The sequence below is a fragment of the Canis lupus genome, chromosome 26 (genome assembly GCF_003254725.2).
Source record: "Canis lupus dingo isolate Sandy chromosome 26, ASM325472v2, whole genome shotgun sequence".
NCBI classification, from domain to species: Eukaryota; Metazoa; Chordata; class Mammalia; order Carnivora; family Canidae; genus Canis; species Canis lupus.
Genome location: NC_064268.1, coordinates 3,233,638 through 3,256,782, shown reverse-complemented (window position 1 = coordinate 3,256,782; position 23,145 = coordinate 3,233,638). Strand labels below are relative to the sequence as shown.

The 23,145-nt window shown below is 51.0% G+C and overlaps 1 protein-coding gene and 2 long non-coding RNA genes across 4 annotated transcripts in view; 1 reads left to right on the top strand and 2 right to left on the bottom strand.

The window, feature by feature from the left end:
• Positions 1-23,145, top strand: part of TMEM132C (transmembrane protein 132C) — a 298,484-nt gene that overhangs the window by 262,499 nt on the left and 12,840 nt on the right. The window contains exon 5 of the mRNA XM_025473591.3: positions 11,524-11,667. Coding sequence (XP_025329376.1) covers positions 11,524-11,667 — 144 coding nt within the window. The remainder of the gene's footprint in view (positions 1-11,523; positions 11,668-23,145) is intronic.
• Positions 1,059-21,428, bottom strand: LOC112676421 (uncharacterized). Of its 2 annotated transcripts, none has more exons than XR_004809516.2 (7): positions 20,916-21,428; positions 19,368-19,527; positions 11,140-11,282; positions 10,400-10,523; positions 9,683-9,786; positions 8,559-8,686; positions 1,059-5,299 (listed from the first exon to the last, which is right to left on the bottom strand). It is a non-coding gene; the product is annotated as an uncharacterized LOC112676421 (long non-coding RNA). The 2 variants fall into 2 exon arrangements; XR_003146508.3 differs by lacking the exon at positions 1,059-5,299 and adding an exon at positions 6,409-6,694 and having other exon boundaries at positions 20,916-21,427.
• LOC112676422 (uncharacterized) lies at positions 16,459-19,330 on the bottom strand. The gene is made up of 2 exons (XR_003146509.3): positions 17,310-19,330; positions 16,459-17,024 (listed from the first exon to the last, which is right to left on the bottom strand). It is a non-coding gene; the product is annotated as an uncharacterized LOC112676422 (long non-coding RNA).

The following is a 23,145-nucleotide window of genomic DNA, read 5'->3' as shown; positions in this document are numbered from 1 at the left end:
TTGGCCATGGGGTGGGGTCTGTGCCAGGAGCAGCCTGCGCACATCACATACAAGGACCCTTTCCTGTTCCCCTGAGATGGGAAGTGAGACGAGGGAGCCTCACAACACCCCATTGATCCGTGCTTCCAAACTCGGAAGGGACGCAGGCTCCAACAAAGAACGCCTGTGCCGACCAAGGGTCAGCGAGGAGGGGTCGCTCGTTAGAGATGCAGCTGGAAAGGCAGCCCGAGGCGGACACTGTAATTAATGACACACCGTCTAGGAACGTTTGGGCTTGGGACACGGCGTTCTGAGTCACAAGAAACTGCATTCACGGAAGAAATAGGGAGCTGCCGCCTGCGTGCCCATCAGTGCAGAGGACGGGGTGCCCCGGGATGGGCACCCACCACCCTTGGCCCCAGGGCACAGCCAAGCCTACCGTTGTGGTGTCTTTATGAAATGACCCCCCAAAATAATCTTCCTCTGCCCAGATGCCAGAGAAGTGGGCTGCCCAATATCCAGGAAACGGTTCTAGAAGGAAGGGGATGCACAAGTCCTCCGGGTCAGGCTCACTCCCTCAGCACAGAGGAGTTAAAACTCTTGATCCCAGGGAAGCGTGTGGGCGGTCACCTGGTCCTAGGAAGAGCTTTGCACCCTTACTGCCAGATGCAAATGCAAACATTTGTCCCCCATAGAACTGTTGCTTCAGGGACGCCTGGGTGGCTCAGTGGTTGGGCGTCTGCCTTTGGCTCAGGGCGTGATCCCAGGGTCCTGGGACCGAGTCCCTCATCGGGCTCCTTGCATGGAGCCTGCTTCTCCCTCTGTCTGTGTCTCTGCCTCTCTTTGTATCCCTCGTGAATAAATAAATAAATAAAATCTTTAAAAAAAAAAAAAAAAGAACTTGTGCTTTAGTGTCACCCAGCAGCACCCAGAGGGGTCAGATCACCACCCAGATGTCCGTTGGCTGGCAAATGGGTGCACAAAATGTGTTCCATCCAACAGGCAGAGGGAGGCTACTGGCATGAAAAGAAGTGTGGTGCTAACATGCGCTGCCACATGGATGACCCTGGGAACTGGCCTTCTCATGGAAGGGTGCTACATGCAAGTGACTCAGGTTTGGCCAAGTTTAACAGAAAAGTCTCAAAACCAATAACTAAAACATAAGGAAATTTTATCTCACATACATAAGTCTAGGGCTACTCCTTAGTTATGGGAGATTTAGGCTTCTCTTATCTCTCTACCCCACCACACTCGGTGAGTGTTTTTCACTTCCAGGTTTGTCTCATGGTCCAAGCTGGCTGCTCACATTCCTGTATCTGTATTCTAGGTAACTGGGAAAAGGAAAAACAACAACAACAAAAAGAGTCTAGCTTCCATCAAGCAGATGTCCTAAAGTGCCACATAATATTTCCACTTACATTTGGACTAGAACTCTCCTCAAGCTTTGAGCAGCATCAGGATCACCTGGAGAGATGGATAAAACACAGGCCAATGGGCTCCACCTCCAGAGTTTCTGACTTAAGTATGTGCGGGGTGTGGCCCAAGAGTCTGCATTTCTAAAGTTCCCGGGTGATGCTGCGGCTGCTGGTCTGGGCAGCACCCTCGAGAAGCTCCCTGCTGAGACTAGATCCCAGGGTCGCACCTCGCTGCAAGGGAGGTTGAGCAGTGTAGTGTGTCAGCGGGGTCCTCTCCCCTCCCACCCCAGTCCCCAAACACTGTAGCTCCTTTACTAAAGAGGAGGAAGATAATGGAGACTGAGTGCTACAATGTCACTCATTTGTATTTCTTCCAAACCAAATCGATTTATTTTTCTAGCCCTTGCCTTTCTCAGGTTGCTTCTGGGATTCAGAAGCTTTTTTTTATGTTGCTGCATAGAGACACCAGACAGCCGCTTCTCTTGCTTCTTCCCAGAGGAAGGGCCATCCAGGAACTGGGTGCATGCTCCCTCTCCCTCGGTCCAAAGGCCAGGGGAGGGGACTTTCTGCTCCAGATGGGTGGGGAAGGGGGAGCCCCCTTGCCCTCCTGATTTGGGCCAAGACGCTTTTTCAGTACTCGTGAACCCTCTGCTGTCTTGGGAATTTGTGGAGGCTGTTTTGCCTGCCCACGTGTCTCAACTATTCCAATCTCTCAAAATATTATCCTGCCAGACAGACCTCACGACCATAAGGCAGGCAAGAATGGGGGGAAGTTGTCTTTCTTTCCTTCAGGAAGGGGGAGCTTCATCACCCCTTGGGAGGTCGGGTCCAGACCCCAAATCCATTGAGTCCTCAGTGCCAGCAGGCTCCCCTTTCTCACATCATGGGGTTCAGTGTCAGGGGTCTGAAGCCTGCAAGCAAGGCCCATTCCCACCGCTCCTGGGGGTCCTGCTGACGTTATGTCCTGATCGAATTGAAAGTTTAATTAAGCGGATCCTCCATTGACTTGCAAGCAACGCTAATTTAGTTCCCAGTTGTTAGGGCTGCATGCGCACCGTCCTAAAGCTGAGAGCTCAGGGCTGATCTGCTGACATAGGACGCTGAAATCCAGAGTCATGGCTCTTGGGCGTTGTTTCCTGGACGGAGCTAGTGTTCATGGAGTGGCCACCTTTGTGCAGAGCTCTGAGCCCGCAGGGGTTGCATAACTTCTCCTCAGGTTCTCAGAGGAAAGTGGGATTATTCCATTTCACAGATGAGGAAGACAAAGCACAGAGAGGGCAGGACCTGGAACGCACAACAGCAAGTGTGCAAACAACAAGCTGGGTGCTTTGATTTGTGTTCACTGAAGCAAGGAGGGTCTCAGCCCCCTGAATGCTGGCAAATGGACTCTCTTCTTGATTTCCAAACCCAGACCTTCCATCTCCCCAGAACCTGCCACCTGAGCCAGGGCCCCATCTTGTCGTGAGGATCTGCCGTCACGAGGGCCCTGCTGCGAGCCCTGTGGCATGTTCTTCCGGCTGACAGTGCTTTGGCCAACTTGGAGGAAAAAATTGACTTTCCTGCTTCTGTATCTTTCTCTGGGAGCAGGTCGTTTTGTAATGTCGTCTCCCACACTGCAGTCTGCAAGGAGCTGTAGGAGCTTCATATTATTTGGGTATCCACACCCCCCCTCCTGGAGCTAAAACTGCGTACGGGGAAACAAATTCCACAAAAATAATCACTACTGTAAAATATGAATCACTTATAAGATTAGCTGCAATTTGTACATCCCTTCCTGTTCCGTGAGAGTCCTTCTGCTTTAGAGTGTCCAGTGCTTTTCGTGGGTCCAGAGCATCCAGGACTCCTGTATGCAATGCAGATGATCACAGGACATACCTACCAGGTCTGGCAAAGGGTGCAGGTGTCCTGCAAGTGGTGGGACAGCTATCAAAGTCCAGCCAGGACACAGTGCAGCAGAGCTGGTTACAACTGTGGCAGAGAAAATCCATCAGGGTAGTGACAGGCGTTCATGTCCACAAGGATGTGGATGCACCGGTCCAGCAAAGCAGAAGGACTTGGCGCCCAGAGGAGCAGGAGGGGAATGGGAGCGGCCCCCACAGGATGAGAACTCCATCAATTTAGGGGAGTGACCCTCTTTCCAGGGACATGCATAGTTTTTTCTGGAAGGGGCTCCAGAGTGACATTTTAGGCTTTGAAAGGACACATACGGTATCTGTTACATATTCTTAAAGCCCTGACAAATTCCAAAACCATTCTTGGCTCTTGAGTCTATGTAAGAGCAGATTGCGGGAGGACCTGGCCCCTGGTTCTTGTTAATCGGTTTACACATGTCTAACATACGGTGAAAGGTATAGGCAAGGTTGTCGCAGACACCTTCCCTTCCTGCAGGTATTTAAATTAATCAAATTTTTAAGACTCAATTCTAAGACACAGCACATGGTTGCCATCTCTACCCTGGCACTGATGATGAATCAGTAAATTGTAGACTTCCATTAGTGGAGTTCACTCTGCACCACCTTCTTCGGGGAAGATGTTAAAGTCCCAGTCCACAATCAGAGGAGACCCCACAGGACATCCTGGGCTCTATCTGTATCCGTGAAGGGTGTGGATTCACCTCCATGGTTTCTCCCTCAAAGCCGGTGTGAGGGGACACACAGATTTCAGGGCAGCTGGTTCCTCTTACACCCTTCACAGGAGTGAACTGTGTCTCTGGCCACAAGCAAAGGAGGAAGCCTGGATTTGAGTTACTGGAAGCTAGCGAACGGTGTGGACGTAAACAAGAAATAGTCTCGTGTCCCCATCCAGTGGCTTCTCTGGAGTCCAAGGCAAGATGGGCCACCAGTCTATCACACCCATGCTCACCCACCACTGACCCATTTTCTAGAAGGAAAGAACCATATACACGCTGTGCATGATATATAGATCTTCCTATTTAGAGAGAGGGAGATCTCCAGGTCCACAGGCTGTCTCTCAGGAAAAAACTGAAGTGGCAGTCCTCAGGTAGAATTTCTTACTTCCTTGGGAAGTCTCAGCTTCGCATCTAAAAGCCTTCAACTGATTGAACCAGGCCCACCCAGGTTATCTAAAATAATCTGTTTTCCTGAAAGTCAAATGATAATGAACATGAATCACATCTGCCAAATTACCCACACCTAGAATCTAGCACCTAGATTTGTGTCTGATGGAGTAACTGGGGGCTGCCACCTGGCCAGGTTGATGCGTAATCACCCAAGTGTTGGCAAGAATTTCAGGAAAAGGCACTCTCCCGTACTGTTGCTCAGAATGTAGTTGAGAGCATGACCGTGTGCAGCAATATGGTAGAATCAAAGAGGAAGCATGTGTCTACCCGGCCCAGCGATTCCATGGGGACGAGGAGGTGCTGGAGAGCCTCAAGTGCATGCACAGAAGGAGAGAGAGAGGTCTTTGTAATGGCAGAGTCTGAAACCCCCTGAACTTCCATCAGAGGGTGAACAGAAGAGTAAAACATGGACAAGCCATATGATGGACACCTAGCTGCTCTTTGAGACAGATGGAATTAGATCAGCGGATTGATGTGGTCTCAGTGTAGATCTGTGCTTCAGCCAGGTGGATGCGGACAGATCAGAGAGACGTAACGGCGAGTGAAAAAAGAAGTAAGCAGACGGATGGAAGCGCAATATGACCTGCTGGTGTAAATCGTATACAACATATGTTTGTAAAAAACAAATGGAGGGAACAATGCTGGAGTTTCTTTACCTATGTGGGAATGTGATAAAAGTCTAAAATCACAAACTGCAAAGATGTGCATCGAGTTCCTGATGGCAGAGGCCTCTGGGGAGTGAAATCAGGAATCTGGATTGGAGGAGATTTGAGATTTCGAAGTGCTGAGCCTTTGTTGTCTCTCTTTTACAAAAGAGAAAAAAAACCTGAAATGAACACAAGACGTGGTAACATTCTGTCATTCTAGATTTTGTGTGTTCAACACTGCTAGCTGTTACCTTCTCTCTGTACACACGCACACACACGCACACATGCACGCCCCACAGAGGCCTGGGCCCTCAGTGTGCCGACTGCCTGGCCCGCACGCCTCCCTGGCACACGAGCCAGCTGCCCTCCTGGTCAACGCAGGCTTTGTTCCGAGCCTGACCTGCGCACGTACATATTATCAGGGGTAATCTTCACAACCACACTGATTATTCCCCAGGTTCACAGCCCAAGGAACAGATAGATGCTTGGAGAATTTAAATAATGGCCAGAAAGGGGCAGAGCCAGGACTCTCGGTTGCGTCCCAGGTTCTCAGGCCATCAGAACGGGTGTTCCAGTCCTGGTGCTGCACATTTAAACCTGGTCAGGCCGCCTTCGTGCTGAGCACCCTGAACAAGCCACTTGATCAGCTCTGGGCCTCAGTTTCACCATCTGTGGACCCAGGACACTGAGACTCTGCTTCATGGGTTGGGGTACACGTGGCAGCACTAGCAACACCTGGCATACAGCAAGAGCTCCCCAAATGCAACCCGTGGCTTTTATTAACAAGGCCTCCCAATGGCTCGCAGGCACATCTGCCTTGAAAGAGGTTGTTTCCACCCTGTCTGGAACATTCTAGATTCAGCAGGTCTTGTCTTCAGACTCTTCATGAGATTTGAACCCCCAACATTAGTTGAGAAGCCAGGCATCCGGCCTCTAAGCTATAGATCCCACTTCAGGCTGTGTGACCCAAGGGCGAGGGGGACTGGGTGCTTCTCAGAGGCCCCGCAACTCACCTGGGCCACACCAGGCAGGAGCCCGACCGTGGCCTTCCCAGGGCTCTGCTGTCCTTCCTTCTTTTGTGCTGAGAGATGGTCCACAGGCCATTGAGCCACCATCTTCAAGCAGTGATGGAGTGGTTCTTAGTTCGTTCTCAGAGTTGCCCCGCCACCACCACTCCTGGGTCCAGGAACATTTCTATCAGCCTGCAGATTAGACATCTGCCTCTGGAACCGTGGCTGTGTGCCAAACCCCCGCCCCCCCCCCCCCCCCCCCCCCCCCCCCCCCGCCAATGGCAACTCTCCGTCTCCACGGGTCGCTGTTCTGGACACTTAGTGTGGATGGAGCCAGGCACTGGAAGGCCTTCTGCATGGCTCCTTGCACTCTGCAGCATGGTTCCAGGGTATGCTCCCACGGTGGCCCGGGCCAGCAGGTCATGACTCCCCGTGGCATGGATGGGCCACACCGGCCTGCCCTTCTCTTCCCTCCTGGGAGCCCTTGGGGTTTCACTCATCCAGCATCATCAGGTCAGTGCACAGCCCTCAGTCTAATGTTCCAGAAGTAATTCCCTATTGGTTCTTGATTTAAAAATTAAAAATACAATTTGTAAAAATACAGAAAAAAAAATAAAAATAAATAAATAAATTTAAAAAATAAAAAAAAAATACAGAAAACAGCCAAACCAATTTACATTTATGAGGGCAACTCAAACAACAAAGCAGTTTCTCCAAAGCCTTGGGCTTTCTTCAAATTTGAAATGACCGTGATTTAAAGTCCCCAACTTTACTGATCTTTTCAGCAAAGCAGCAGGTGCTGGATGGGGGCACGGGGAGAAAAAACAGGAGGAGGGCAGAGCAAACAGTCGGTGGCACAGGACACTCCATTGTGCGGGGACACCGGCCGGTGGGCCTGCTCTGGAGGCAGCGGGAGCCACAGAACAGGACACCGTGCTAGCAGAGGATGGGCTCCCTTCTGTGACACCAGGTGGCACACAGCTCACCTGCCCAGCGGCCCTGCCTGGGAGGTGCTCCCCTGGGTCCAGGTCCAGGGGCCTTGGGTGGATTTCCAAAAGCAGTACAATCGTCTGCACTTCAGCTAAATACTGAGTTAGCCTTGACTGAAGAGGGATTTGGGAGGACAGCCAGCCATGTGTACCTCTGTCTGCTGTGTCAGTACCACACGTGGGTGTGCACACACATACTGCACAGAGACACACACATGGCACATGGGCACATGCATACTACATACACATGCACACGTGCATATCACACACATACACATATGCACAGAGACACACATAACACATGGGCACGTGCATACTGCACACACATATCACACATGTGCACAGTGTACATGGGCACACATACATGCATACCATGCACACATGCCTACTATACACATATACTCACACGCACATTTTGGCTCTAGGAAAGCTCCCCTCAATCCTGAAACATTCCTCTCCTGGGTCCTTGGGGCCAGACAAATGACCTCTCCTGCCCAACCTGCCCCACGTGCCTGGTCCATGCCTGGGTTTCTGTGTTCTCCCTGCATCCACAGTGTTTGCTGTTGCTTTCCATAATCCCACAACGTTGGAGAAGTGGGAAGCTACAGTCCAATCTGAAAACAGCTGACTCACAAGGACCAGAGGGTAGAGCAAGAGTTTCTACCTCCTGACCTCTGGAATGGGCCAGGCCCACCTTAGGGAGACTGCCAGGGCTCCTCCCTGAGGACTCCGTCCCACAGCTCCAGATGTACCCTGAGACATGTTTTCCCACCTCTGTCTCCCCCAGAGTCTGAGATCCACCAATATCGCTGCCTCTTGTAACATTGCGCTTGTTTTTATGTCAACAGAATCTGTCCCCCCTTTCTTCATGATGGCACAGGCTGCTTCTCAGATCATGATAAAGGACTTGTCTTTGCCCCATTTTGCAGCCTTCTGGTCTACCATAATAAAAGATTGCAGGCTGGGGCTCAATCAACAGAATTTTTGTGGTTCCAGAGGCTGGAAATGTAAGATTGAGATTCAGTAGGTCTGCTTTCTCCCAAGGCCTCCCCTGGTTTGCAGACGGCTGCATCAATGGTGTCACTTGCCATTCTTACAAGGACACCAGTCCTGTTGGATTGGGCTCACCCTTATGACCCCACAGAACCTTAATTACCTCTTGAAAGATACATGCTATCTTTAAATACAGTCCCACTGAGGATTAGGGCTTTGACATATGGATTGAGGGTGGGGGGTACAATTCAGTCACAGCACACACACAGATCCTGACCTCGAGAAATCCCAAAGTCTACACTGGAGAGCTAAAAGAAGCATCCAGTTCATCAGGGGAGGGTGTGCATAGCAAAAACCAGTATCAAAATGTGCCCTAAATGCTCACGAAGTTATTATAGGCACACTAACCAGGTCCCTGAAATAAAAATGTTCAAAACTAAACTTACCATCATAGGCTCTTCCTCCTGCTGTTTCAGCAGACAGTCTCCCTTTGCGTCGGTCAGGAGCAAGTAGAATGTGTGGCAGTAGCAAGCAGCCCAAGTTCTCCAAGTTCTCCAGCATTTATTCTTATCTCCTTAAAAATATTCATTTATTTATTTATTTGAGAGAGAGCACGGAGGGAGGAGCAGAGGGAGAGGGAGACTCTCCAGCAGGCTCCCTGCTGAGCACAGAGCCCAACATGGGGCCCCTGTGACTCTGAGATCACAACTTGAGCTGAAACCAAGAGTTGGATGCTTACCCGACTGAGCCACCCAGGTGCCCTACTCTTACTTCTTGCTCGGCCTCTATCCCTGGAGTTGGTCCATAGAGGGGCCCCTAACTCACAGCCACTCAGAGCCTCAGGCTGATGGAGCAGCTACCATCTGCAATAATTCTGGTCACTCTGCCTCAGGAAAAGTCCCCACAGGAACATGGGTAACTGCTCTAGACCAGGAGTGACACATGGGGTCCAGCTCACAACCAACTGGCCAGAATTAGTCATGCGGTTCCCACCAACTGCATAGACTCTGTGTGGGAAACACGGTTTCATGATGTGTCCCACGGTGGCCAGAAGCCAGAAGGCAAGGGGACTGTAGCTCTGTCCACATTGGCCAGCCTCGTGGGACACAGTGCAGGCAGAGGGGATCTGGAGGGACCCACAGAAGACACTCAGCAGGTGACCTACACCCCGGCACCTCTCCAGCCGGGCCCACTGGCTGTGCTACCTCCCTGGTGGCCACAATTCAAATAGGGATGCTTGACTCAGGCCGAGCCACTGACACCCAACGCCTCCTCCACCCATGTGGAATCTCCATGATTATTCATTCTCTGCTCCTGCAGTTTTTGTTGGCTGGTGAGATGTACATCATGTCCACCCAGTCTGAATCTTGACACAACTCAGTGTAGGGATAGGAAGTGTTAGGTGGAGGCGTGTGTGCATGTGTGTGTGTGGGGGCATGTGTGCACCTGCAGTGACCATTAGGAAGCTAATCACAATTAATCCACAAGGGAGTTTGCTGCCTTAATGAAGCCATTAGCCAAAGACCATTCTGAGAGAGAAAATGTAAAGGCTGAGCTCTGAGCACATTACCTGTAATGAAGCTGAAAATGGACTTGGGGAATTTCTGTGGTATTCTTAGCATCTGTAATGGCCAGTGTGGGAGCCGCCAGATTGCAGCCCCGGCGCCAGGAATCCTGTGGACCCAGGAGAGAGCCAGCAGAGGGTTATTTAACTGCTGGCTGGTGGGTACAAGCATCAGAGAGAGACTGGGACTCTACTTATAACGGATGACTCTTTCAACTGTGCTCCTGTTTAATGCAAAAGGTCATTTCTGTGTCAATTGCTTCCCTGGAGAAAGAAGTGAGAAAACCTCTTTCCTTACAACTCCTGCTTCAAAGTAGAGCAGTGCTTCTGGAGACGGACTTTAGGAGAAACTGGCCCAAAGGTAAAAGGTGCTAATAGATGTCCCAAAGCCACAGACCTTTTTATTTTTTTATCTTCATTTGGCCATAAAGGGAAGGATGACAAAAGTGCAAGCAGGTAGTGCCTCCAGACTCAAAAGAGAAAGTGCTTTCTTTATCACTTTGAAAATCACTGCATGTGCGGGACATGGGATGCTAATCATTTTGCATGAAGCCAGTATGAGCAGGGTGAGCCAAAGTCCCCACAACTGTGATGGAATGGGCTCCCATGGGCAGCAGAGGAAGATCTCTTTGGTTTGCATGAAAGACAGTGCCCTAGGGGTCTGGTGTCCATCACCCGGGGGTAGTGATCCTGGGCTTCAGGGGAGAAAACTGACTGACTCACTGATCCTGTGACAGGCATCCACTGTTGCTCTTGTTCCCTGTGTGGGAAGCTCTTCATCTCTCTTCTTCCAATAGTGACCTTTTGTCTTAGGTAATGGTGTGAGTCACAGGGGTGCCATCCTCCCCTAGACAAAGAATGGATGGGCATTTTACCCCCATGAGCCCAACCAGACTGTCCCCCCAGAGAACTTAGGTAGGTCGTCTGCCGAGGGACTCTAGAGGAGAAATGATTGAAGCTCTTCACTTCTCCCCACTCCCTTTCCAGTTCTCAATATCTTGGAAGCTGGCTGAGGGTCTGCATTTCCAAGGCCCACTCTAGCTTTTCCTTTGACCCTGGGGTTGCACAGGATCCAACCGAGAAGAACCTGTGTTTGTTTCCTATTGCGGGTACCAGATGAACACCAACTTAATAAATTACAGCTCAGGACATCAGAAGTCAGAAATGAGTCCTATGGAGCTAAAATCAAGGTAGCAGCAGAGCTGGGTTTCCTCTGGAGGCTCTAGGGGAGCTAGCTCCTGGGGACCCCCACCTCTCTCAGGTTATGATCCTATCTTTCTGATCTCTGCCTCTGTGCCTGCCTCACCCCTTCTTCCTCTGACCCTCGTGATCACCTCCTAGGAGACTCTCATGATTCTGCTGGGTCTGCCCCAGGTAACCCAGGGTAATCTGCCCACCTCAAGATCCGTAATTTATTCACAACCGCAAAGTCCCTTAGACCATATGTAACAGAACAGACTCACCCATTTTGGAGGTTAGAGGAGGGGCATCTGGGTGGGGAGGCACATTTCTCAACCCACCGCTGCACCTTCTTGCTCAGACAAGCCGGAGTTCGTTTCTGTTGCCTACAACCCAAACCTAACCGATGCATCACTTTACCTGGTCTCTGCAAAAGGAGAAAACGTATTTTTCGACCATTGCCGTCGGTAACCAGGAAGATGATCATAAATAAATTGTTCAGTGTTCTTGGAAAATTATCCCCCCAAATGGCCAAGCTCCCAAGGTGAGTGCTACAGGGTCTTGTTCTAAATAAGGACAGCCTGGCAGGCACTTTGGGAGCTTCCCCCTGGGTGTTCAAGAGCACTGACTAGCTCCCTTGACCCAAGCATGTCTGGTTCTTCTGGCAGGACACGGAAATTCTGAACACTGCCATCCTCACGGGAAAGACAGTGGTCCTGCCCATCAAGGTGGTCTCTGTGGAGGAGAACAGTGCCGTGATGGATATCTCCGAGTCGGTGGAGTGCAAGTCCACAGACGAGGATGTCATCAAGGTAAATGTCCTCATTAATCATCTGGATTGAACTGATGGGGACTTCTCTCGGGCATCCCATTCCCTGAAGAGTTTCAGCCCCCACCTCACAATAAGTTCATTTAGTCAGTTTATGGACACCACACTTCCAGTTGAGTTACTAAATTTTTCCATTTCAGTCTTTCTATGTTGGCATCACTCCAAACCCAGTTTTCATCAGGTATGCTTTGGACTGGGGCTCAAGCCCCAAATACTTCACAGTAACCAAGCAGGTGATTGCAGTGGGGGCGGAGTAAGCCAGACGCAGCCTGGGCTAGAGGGGCAGAGGTATTCAGCTACAGTTAATTGTGGCCATGAGTAAATGTGAGTTCAGTATTGCTGGCTCTTCAAGAGAAACTACAGATTTGGATTTTATGTAAAGATCACTTGTTTTTCATCATCGGCAACCAATTACAATTTTTTTAATGGGTAAAAAACACATCTGCACTGTGAGTCTGGTCCATGGGGCAGCTATTGAAACCACTGATAAGACAGACCATGAACCATGAGTCAAATCCAGCCCACTCTGTTGTGTCAATAAAGCTTTATTGGAACATGACTGCTTAAACCTATTTTTATATTGTCTATGGTGGCTCTTGCAAGGGTCACACAGTTTTGACAGAGACCACCTGACCTGCAGATCTAACACATTTGTTATTTCATCCTTCCAAGAAAAAGGTTGCCTAGAGCAATCTCTGCTCTAGAGCGTAAGTTTCCTGAGGGAATGACCCTAATGTGTGGTCTTTCCCACCAATATTTGCTGTGATAATATACCCACAATGCTTGTTCAAGAATAAGACAGCATAAAAAAAAAAAAAAAAGAATAACACAGCATGAGGGTTTCTCCAAACCAGAAATGAACCACTTCGTCTTTCTCCATATGTTTTGTAATCCTGCAAACACACCCAGAAGAAAACATAAAGATCCAAAGCAAGCAACAAGATAATGCTTTTTTTTTCTCAAATGGGTCTGACACAGCATCAGAGCAACACTCTTCTCTGGTGTTGAAAGCAGCACATGTAAGTAGAAGAGAATCTTACAAACTGCTGAGTGTGGGGAATGGGGTGGAAAGATCCTTCCCTGAAAACCACAGGACCCACCCAGCCACTACCGCTCACTGCACTCAGGGCCACAGTCACGGGGGGGCATGCAAGCCATCTAGGTTATGACAACCGTCCAGCAGCAGCAAGGGATCCCAGCAACACCAGCATATTCTCAACATCTCAAGGAAGAGAGCTTTTTCCTAATTCCCCCAAGAGTGATTTACTGGCAGCCCCAAATCTACAATGCCTTATGGGAGGTCTGAAAAGAGCAGGGAGGGCATGAAGTTCTGAACCATACTGTCCAAGAGAAGTGCAACGTGAGCCATGCATGTGGTTTAAATTTCTCCAACGGTCACATTCAGAAAAGAAAGAACAGGTGAAACTAATTGTTTTATTTTATTTTAAAGATTTTTATTTATTTATTTACTTCAGAGAGAGAGAGAGCACAAGCAGGGCGAGGAGCAGGGAGTGAAGCTGACTCCCCGCTGGACAGGAACCCCTATGTGGGGCTTGATCTGGCACTCCCGGGGTGGTGACAACCACACGTGTCTCCAGACAGAGAAGCATCCCCTGGTGGGCAGAATTTCTGCCATTAGAGCCACTACTCTCAGGGAACTGCGCTCTGTTTCTTGCTGGACAGTCACCTCACTTTCTTGTGGCCAAATCACCTCATTTTCTTGGCAAGGCCAAAGTAGGGAGAAGGCATTTGGTTGGATCTAGAGCCAGCCCCCACTCTGCCCCATCCGCAGTCTCATCCCCAATCCTTGGCATCTTTATGACCGTTTTGCAAATCCCCTAAGAGCCAGGACTCCATCCAACACATGGAAGGACTTAACTCTGACCCTGGTTGGCTCAGGGAATCCCTGGATAGCCCTATGAGGTAAGACGGGGCTGCAGGTGGAGCACCGATGGGCATAATCTGGGTGGTATTCACAGTGTGGCTAAAAACATTAGAATTACAACTTATCTACTTATGTAGACTTCCGTGATGTTTTAGTAAATTTACTGAGCTGAGTAACTATTACCATGACCTGATTTTAGAATATCTTATCATCCCATTTACTGTTAATCCTCATCCCCACCTCTAGCCCTGGGCAACCACTAATCCACTTTCTTTCTCTATAGATTTGCCTTTTTTTGGGCATTTCATATAAATGGAATCAAACAATACGTGGTTTCTTATTAAAACAGTTTGGTGATCATTTTTTACACATCTCTCTTGACACATCTATGCATATCCATATATAGAGCTATAATTTTGTAAAAAAATGGGATCACGAAACGCAAACTTTTTTTAACCACAGTTTTTTAACTGGAAAATCTATACACAGATGCCTACAGCACACCTGCCAGCCCCCCCAGCCCTCCAGGGATCAGTGTTGACCTGCCCGCCCTCCTTCTATGCCTTTCTCGACACTGATAGGATCATGTACATAGAAGGGTGGTGCGTCCTGGTGTGCCTTGCAGAGATGGGCCACAGCATTTACACAGCTTTGCCTGTTTCCTCCTTTCCCCTCTGCCCTCATGTGTCCCTGACTGGAGGGCATCTGGGAAATGGAAGTGGCCTAGTGCCGAGGCTTCTGGTCTACAGGGTGCTCAGTGCTCAGGGTTTGGGTTTGCAAGCATCACAATGTGCATTGAGGATTGCTGGATTCTGGGAACTCCATAAGCGTCTGTGGGTTTCCAATCTAGAGGAGAAAGAGCTGTGTCCCAGGAAAGGCAGGGTTCCATCCAAAAAGGTCTCATGAACAATAACAGGGAGGGCATGCATGACAAGGTCAAGCATCCCCAGCCCCCAGAACCACCACAGAGTGTCTGCTGTGCACATCTGTCCACACGTCAGCTTCTTTGAGACAAAGACGTGTCCTGCAGACACAACAGAGCACAGGGTCCTCTCAGAGCTCTCTGCCTTGTGGTACGTGAAGTAACCGCATCCTAGCGGCATACATTGAATCACGTGCTGGTTCATTCCGTGAAGTGTGTTGGCAATTTTCTAGGGCCTGTCTTGGTACTAGGGACTCCTTGGTTTTTCCTGGTGACATTAGCCAAAGCGATGACCTCCCTTGATGGAGCCAGAGGCCAAGAGGAGGCGATGAAGTCTGAATTCTCATCTCCGGCAAGCCTGTGCCCCTGCTTCTCCCAGGAGGATGTGGCCCTGCAGTTGGCTATGAAGCCAGCGGGTAATTGGCAAGGAAATGGGCACCTGCTGTGTGGAAAGCTTAAATGGAGTGATCCCAAATCAGAAGAGGAAAACACCTGTCGGATAAATACAGTACACTTGCTCGAGGCCCAGACCGGCTGGCCTGCTGCTGCATCTGGTGCCTGAGCTCCCAGAGGGGAGTCAGATGTGGTCGCGGCCAGGGAGCCTGGCCCCAGGGCTTCAGGACACCCCGCCCAAGTCGGCCCGTACAGCCTCTGCTCCTCACTCCTGGTGACAGAGTGGGAGTGCCAGGTGACGGCACTGTGTTCAGGCAATGGCGGCTATTGCCCCCCTGTAGCTCTGCCAGGCTGGGGGGGGGGTCAAAGAGAAGCAGTGGGGCACCCAGTCCCATCATCACAGGACCGTCTATGCCTTGTGTCCTGGATCCCAGGACTTGAGGATCTCAAGTGACATCGTGGAGGGAGGTCAGGCAGATGGCCCCCTGGGGGGTGGGACTGACCCAGGGCAACAGCTACTGGAGGGAGGTCAGATCTGTTTCAGGCTATCACTCTGGAAGCTTCTTTCCATGCTCCTCCTCAAGGCATGAGAAACCAAAGCCCCTGTACACACACTTCTGGGGTTAAGTCACCCTGTCTGCCCAACCCTCTGCAGATTCCCCATCTGCTGGGCCTGGCGCCACCTGCCCACCAGTCGTGTGGGGGCACTGGGCTAATTCCTACATTTGCAGGATTTCTCACCCAATTCTCCTGGCAGCTGTGAGATGCCATGGTGTCCCTACATGGCGCATCCCAGCCTGCTTCCCTGACGCACATCCACCCACCACCCTTGTGCTTCTACAACAGACCCAGCCCTGTTTTGGGACTGTGCACCGTGTAAGGGGGCAAAAGGGAGCCCTGCTCACCATCGTGAGCACTGGGCATTTGCTAGGAGAACAGATACTGTATTCATCCTTCACAGCACACACACGTCCACACATGCAACAAGAACCATGTCAGCAGCAGTGTGCGCTATTGAGCTGGACCGTGGGGATTGTCTCATGGTGTGTGTGTGTGTATCAAAGCATCAGGTTGTGTGTCTTAGATACATCCAGCTTTGAGATGTCAAAAATTTCTCCATAACATTTCAGAGAAAACCAAAGGGTTTTTTTTTTCTTCAAAAAGAACTATGTTGGGGCACCTGGGTGGGTCAGTGGTTGAGCATCTGCCTTTGGCTCAGGTTGTGATCCTGGAGTCCTGGGATTAAGTTCCCCATCGGGCTCCCTGCTTGGAGCCTGCTTCTCCCTCTGCCTGTGTCTCTGCCTCTCTCTCTGTGTCTCTCATGAATAAATAAATAAAATCTTAAAAAAAGAAAAGAACTATGTTGCTCCTAAATTTCCATGTAAAGAATGGCACGTGCTGAGGGGCCCGAGATGCAGCTCTGCTCTTAAAATCACATGAGTCGTTGTGCATGATGATGTGACACTGACTCCTACTGAGAGAAGGAGAGGATTGAGTCTAATAAGTTTCTTGTTGGTGAGCGCCGTGGCTCGGAGACGTCACAGAAGGAAGAGCCATTCACAGACCCCAAGAAATGTCTCTATATCCACTGTTCTTTTTAATTCAAAAGCAAAAGAACAGAGGTAAGTTTTCACCAAATTGGCAAAGATCATTTTTAAAAAAGAGAGGAGCATTTCTGGAGTGAGACCACTGCTTTCCATCCAAGTCCAAGGGCCACTAGCTGTGTGACCTTGGAGAAGATGTTCAGCCTCTCTGTGCTGCAGTGTCCTCCCCTGCACAGTGGCGTGTGTGAGGATGAAAGTACATGTGCGCTCAGCGCAGAGTCTGGCATACAGCAGACACTTCATAAGTGCTCGCTCATCTCGTCGTTTCTCTCTCCTGGGATCTTCCTCCCCCCGATCCCGCATGGCTGCCACCTTCCTGCCAGTGATGATTCCGTCTGACAAACGTCACCTCCCAGAGAGGTCTGCTCTGTGCTCGTTCCCCATCATGGGTCATTCGTCCACTTTGCTCGTGATGTGGGCTGCCCACGGTGGCTTCCTTGCTTGCTTGTTCTCATCTGTGGCTGTCCTCCCGAAATGGAACCTCTGGAGAGCACTGTCCGACCTCTCACGTCCCATCTCAGCACTAAGACATGTGCCTGGAGCAGGGCAGGGCACAGAAGTGGTGGCTGAAAGGAGTCCTTGTTCAGTGGACGAAGGAGACACAGTGTAGGGCGGGCGGCATCTGCCACACATCCCAGGCAAGTGTGCTCCCTGCCACACTTGGAGGCCACGTGGACGCTCTCCTCCCCTTCCCTGAGCCCGAGTGCCCCAGTCAGCATCACAGCCCAGCCTCCCCTCCCAGCCTCTCCCTTGGGCCTTCTGGCCTCCCAACCCTGCCCTGTCCCCCCTCCTCCCAGCCAGGCCTGGCCCAGCATAGACACCTCCGAGAGGACAGGTTTCCTGAGCCGAGACCGCGTGGCGCTTCCAAGTCTTGGCAGCGTTCTGCACTGTCAGCTGGATAAAGTGCACGTAATCGCTGAACAGACTTCCAAGGCCGTGGGACGTGGGAATCCCGTTTGGCCGCCACAGTGAGAGGCAGGAAGGGCAAAGAAGGGAGGTGCCCAGACCTCACCCCAGAAACACAGCTGGCCTCAGGCCCTGCTGGTCTCCCTTCCTTGTCCCACTAAGATGTCAGAAGAGCCACTATGACACCTTCAGTGATGCTGGAACCCCCGGCGGGCACCAGGCCTTCCTGAGATGGAGCGCCTCCCTACGGCAGCCGTGGAGGAAGGCTGTCTGCGCACAGAAGCCAGAGGGGCCAGACGGTTCATGGGAGACAGGACATGGAGAAAGGAACGGGGTCCGAACACCCAAAACTGGGTGACCACGCAAACGCTACTGCTCCAGGATGAGAAGCGCTCCAAGGAGGCTCCCCAAAACCACTGTGCCCCTTCCTGAACCTGGGAGCAGGACTCGCCATCTCCTCGTCCTCCCAACCCCGGCCTCACTGTTTCCTGAGGAGGAGAGACAAAGGATAAGATGCCAGGAGTGGTGACAAGGCAGGGAGGAGCATGGAAGCTCCTGAGAGTGACAGGCTGGTGCATCTGCCCCTGAGCACTTAGCAGAATAAGCCAGGCAACTGTGCTGCATAACCAGTGGCCCCAACGTTCATGTGGTTTTAACACTGATCGTTTCTTCTTGCTCATGCATTTGCAGGCCAGTTGGGGTCTGTGGGCTCAGCTAGGGTTGACCATTCCCTGCAGGTGGGGCTAGGTTGGGCTCCTGGGTCTCGTTCCAGGGCCAGCTGAACGGCCGCAGCTGCTTCAGGGAACTGCCGCTCATGGCAGAGTGCACAAAGATTGCCCGAAATGTGTGGCACCTCTAAAGCCTGGGCTGGGACTTTTCAGCTGTCTCTTCTGTTCACATTGTCCTGGCCAAAGCTCATCATGGGGCCCGGTCCACCATCAGCAGGAGGGGAGAATAGAGACCACCCACAGTAGGAAAGAGGGAAGAATCAGAACCAAACAGCTCCATCCTCACAGAGCCAGTGGGAGCAGAGGGTTGGGGTTGACTATCTGTGTGGCTCACTGACTACCTGCTGTGTGATGCTGGGGAAGTTACATCACCTCTCTGTGACTTTGATTCTTCACTTGAAATGTGGGTATGACTCAAAAGATAAAGTAACTCCCTCATGTGTTCCTGACCAGAGTTCACTGAGATCATCCATGTGAACTCTCTAAGTGGCTCCTGGCTCAGTGTAAATGCTCAGTGAGTGTTTGCTGTTACACAGCATACCATCACCAGTGAAAACCCACCTCCTCGCGTGCATCTGTGCATACATACACCTGTGTGTGCACCTGTGCCTACATGCACCTGTATGTGTGTGCACCTGTGTGTGTGTGCACCTGTGCATGCATGCACCTGTATGTGCATGCACCTGTGTCGGCACCTGTATGTGTGTGCACCCATGCATGCATACACCTGTATGTGTGTGCATCTGAGCATGCATATACATGTATGTGCATGCACCTGTATGTGTGTGCACCTGTGCGTGCATGCACCTCTGTGTGTGTGCACCTGTATGTGCATACATCCTTGTGTGCAGCTGTTCATGTGTGTACCATGCACCTGTACATGTGTGCCTCTGTGCATGCATACTCCTGTGTGTGCACCTGTGCACAGTGGGGGCACTGTGGGACCTGGTAGGCCTCAGTGGCCCCTCCGGCAGGAAGTGTGTGGTGAGCCTCATATCTGAGCACTAGGTACTATTTTAATCACTGAAAAAACACTGAAAACCAAACAAAGCAGTCAAAAATCTTTGTCATCCCAGAGTTTATGTTCTAGAAAGAGAGGACAAATAATAACCACAATAAATAGGTAACATTCATAGCATATGTGAGGGTAATACATGATAAACTAGAAGAATAAAGCAGGGGAGGGTTCTGGGGGAGTTGTGATCTGAATAGGAACGTTGGAGAAAAGGCCTCTGAGAAGCTTACCTCTGAGTAAGGCAGCATCTGTCAGCCTCAGCACACTGACATTTAGGATCTGCTGATTCTTTGTTGGGGGCTGTCCATGTAGTGCAGGATGTCAAGCAGCATCACTGGCCTCAACCATTAGATGGTAGTAGCACATCTTCTAGCTGTGACAATTCTTCCCCTAGTTGTGACAACCAAAAAGATCTCCAAGGATTGTCAGATGTTCCCCAGGGGACACAGTGGCCCCCTGTGGAGAACCACTATCTTCATGACCAAGAGGACAAGAGGGACAAATCGCACAGATGAATAGGGGAGGAGCCTTCAGGCAGAAGAAAAGGCAAGTGCAAAGGCCCCGTGGCAGGAGGACCACCACCCAGAGGCACAGTGCACAAGGGAAGATGTGCAGAAGATGCATGGGAGAGATTGCAGGGGTGCCTCAGGGAAGAGCTTGTACTTCTCTAGGGATCTTGCTAGAGTTTAAGAGGGTTCTGTGATTCACACAAAGTTTTCAACATTAACCCTAGACTAAGAAGATAGGAAAATGCTGAGAGAAGGTCTCTGTGTTGGAAATTCCTACACATCCTTTCAGATCTCTCTATCTTCTCCTCCCGCCCTGGGAGGCCAGCCTTTGGGGTCACTTTACCAGGCCTGGCCATCCCCACTTCCCCTGGGGGGCTGAGGCCATGGGAGACTCCAGTGGGCAGGGGGCGAGGGGAGAGACGTCAGTCTCTGGGCCCCTTCCCACAAGCTTGGAGGTTGACAGTGGCTGCGCCCTCCAGCGAGGTCCTAGCTCCTGGAGGCAGGTATCCCCGAAGGGGCAGCGCCCCTGCTGGGTTCCAGTAGCTGTCCCTCGCCTGGCTCTTGCAGGGGTGGCAAACTGCACCAGCATCCGGGGCTGCCATCACAGATGACCACACACTGTGGGGCTAAAGTAATCCTGCTCCCCCACAGTTCTGGAGGCCGGAAGTCCAAAACCAGGGTGTGGGGAGGGCCCTGCTCCCTCTGAAGGCTCCGGGGTCTGGAGAGTCCCTGCCTTGCCTCTGCCCATTCCCGGTGGCCACAGTCCTTGCCGTTCCCTGGCGTGTGGCTGCATCTGTCCACCTCTGCCTGTGCCCCACATCACCCTCAGGCGCTTGCCTCTTCATCCTCTTCTCTACCCATGCAGACACCAGCCCTCCGTGGCCCACGGTAAGCTGGTATGACCTCACTTCAGCTGATAACTGCAAAGACCCTAATTCTAAACCAGCTCCCATTCTGTGGTTCTGGCTGGACCTGGATTTTGGAGATGCTCTTTGACCCTCTACCCCTGTATCTCTGGCGTGCTGTGCTGTCTCTGTTGGTTTCTGTAGCCCTGCCCACACCTTTGTAAAGAGTTTCTTTGCCACAGCCTCCTCCAAGTCACCTGTAGCTTCTGTCTCCTGCCTAGATTTGGACCGATCCAGCCCTTCCGAGTGGGCTCACATGGGCCAAGATACAGGGCCAGTGCAGCTTATAGAGAGGATGTGGACGTGATACCTATGGGACTCGCTGGCCAGTGGCCTCTCTCAGCCCCTTCCTTTCCCTGCTCACCTGCCAGTAGGAACAGAGATGACCCTGAGACCCCGAGGCATGAAGGATGACTTCCAGGGCCACAATCTCAGGATGCCACTTGTGAGGGCAGCATCATCAAAGTAGTCTGTTGAATCTGCCATCTGCGGCTGTCATCAGTAGGTGGCTCACCCCACCTCCCCACCGCGGGCCAGCCACCAGGTCAGCGAGCCGCAGCAGCTCCCCGTTTCCTCTTCTACACAATGCTGCTGGTAGCTCCAGAAAGGGCCAAAATAAGGAAGGCATATTGCATGTAAGAACACATTGCTGCTTCACAAGACCGTGCACTATTTTGCGTGAACAGGGCAAGTCTACGAACTCAGGAGTGCAAGAAATGTAAATCTGATATTTTTGTATCTGAATCTAATTTCTATTTCCAGCCTCTGGGCTCCTAAGCGGCAAAAAAATGCAAGGAATTTGATTTCCAAGCTTATTGAGATGCTAATTAGAGATCCAGGTGGAGTTGTTGAATAAGCCACTGGGTTCTGGAGATAGGATTCTGGGAGTCAATAGCACAGAGGTGCTATAAAGCATCATAACTGAATGATTATAGTACTGGAAGGAATATGTTGTGGATGGGATGTCTGTGTCTCTCATACCCCACTTCCTCAGTTGAGACACTAACCTGCAATGAAATGGTATGAGGAGGTGGGGCTTCTGGGAGGTGGTGGGTCATGAGGGTGGAGTCCTTATGGATGGGATTATGACCTGACAGCAGCGTCCCCAGACGGCTCCCTTACCTTTTCTGCTGTGAGGACATTGTGAAAAGCTGGCATCTAAGAGATGGGATGGGTCCTCACCAGACGCTGGGCCTGCTGCCATCTTCATCTGGGGCTTCCAGCCTCTGGAGCTGTGAGAGACAACTGTCTGTTCCTTAAGCCCCCAGTCTGCATTACTCCCTTCCAGCAGCCCAAATGGATTGACAGGAAGTAGAAGGTGCCATGGAAACAGAGGAAGGGGAATTGCATTATTTCAAGAAGTGCGTCTCCACATGTGGTCCTCAGACTCCGAGCCTCAGCATCAGCTGAGACCTTGATAGAAATGCAGACATGGGAGCCCCACCAACACCTGCTCAGTCGGAAACTCTAGGGCTGGGCCCAACAGTCTGTGCATTGACCCTCCCTCTTGGATTTTCTCAAGTTTGAGAACATGCTTGGCTGCTTTTTCAGACAAAAGTTGCATTGGATGTCAGTGGTTGACCAGCAAATGGCTTTGCCCTCCCCATGGAAAGTGGTCCCCAAGTGGTTCCCCGTGGGAAAGAAGCAGGTGCTGTCATCAGGAAGTCGCCAAGGCCCAAATGACAGCAGAAGATGTCAGCTGACCATGTGCTGCTTCACCAGAGCAGTCCGGCCACTGTGCGTTTGGACCGGATAGTTTAAATGTCAGAGTGGGCAGAGGCCAGCAGGCGGCTTTCTCGGTGGGCGGCCCACCCACAATGAAGGATGAAAGAGTCCCAGAAATGAAGCCAAGGAACTAAATAGATTCCTGTGGGGTTTTCGGTTCCTACTCTGCAGATGAGCCAGCTCGTTTTGTGATATTGTGGTTCTCACTTCTAGCCACTTAGGAGATGATTAATGCATCCCGAGACTTCCCCAGACATTTATGACACCTTCAGGAATAGCAGTGACAATGGCTCTATCAGGCACCGCAACTTCTTACCCTTGGCATTCCTCTTAATTATTTATATATTCTGGAGCGGCCAGGTTCCCTCCCACCAGAGCTCAAGAAGGTAATAAATGAGTAAAGTCAATGGTCTGTAAATTACAACATTGATTAAAGAAGTGATTACTGATATAACTCTTGCTCGGCTATTATGCTAATGCCTGCCCAGATCCAGGACAGTGTTTACATGCTAATGGCAAGTCTGGGACAGCAGCTAAAATTGGTTTCCACCCTTAATCAGTAGGTAAACATTTTTAAACCACTCTTGACCATGAGTGAGAGGATCCATCCATGTGTTCCCCTCCCAGCTGCTCCTGCCACTGTCCCCAGCAGATGGAGGAGCTTCTCTCAGCACAGCCCTCACCAGCTGCCCTTTCAAATAGAAGCAAGAGTTGGAGATGAAAATCGGGCCCAGAGTAGCCATCCATAGTTCCCAGAAGCTGAGGAAGGAGAGGGTGATCACTCGAGTTCATTGCTCAGCATTGATGTGATTTAACTGGGTCCACAGACCCCTGGAAGGAGACACTCACTGCTCCTTCTAGAGTACACA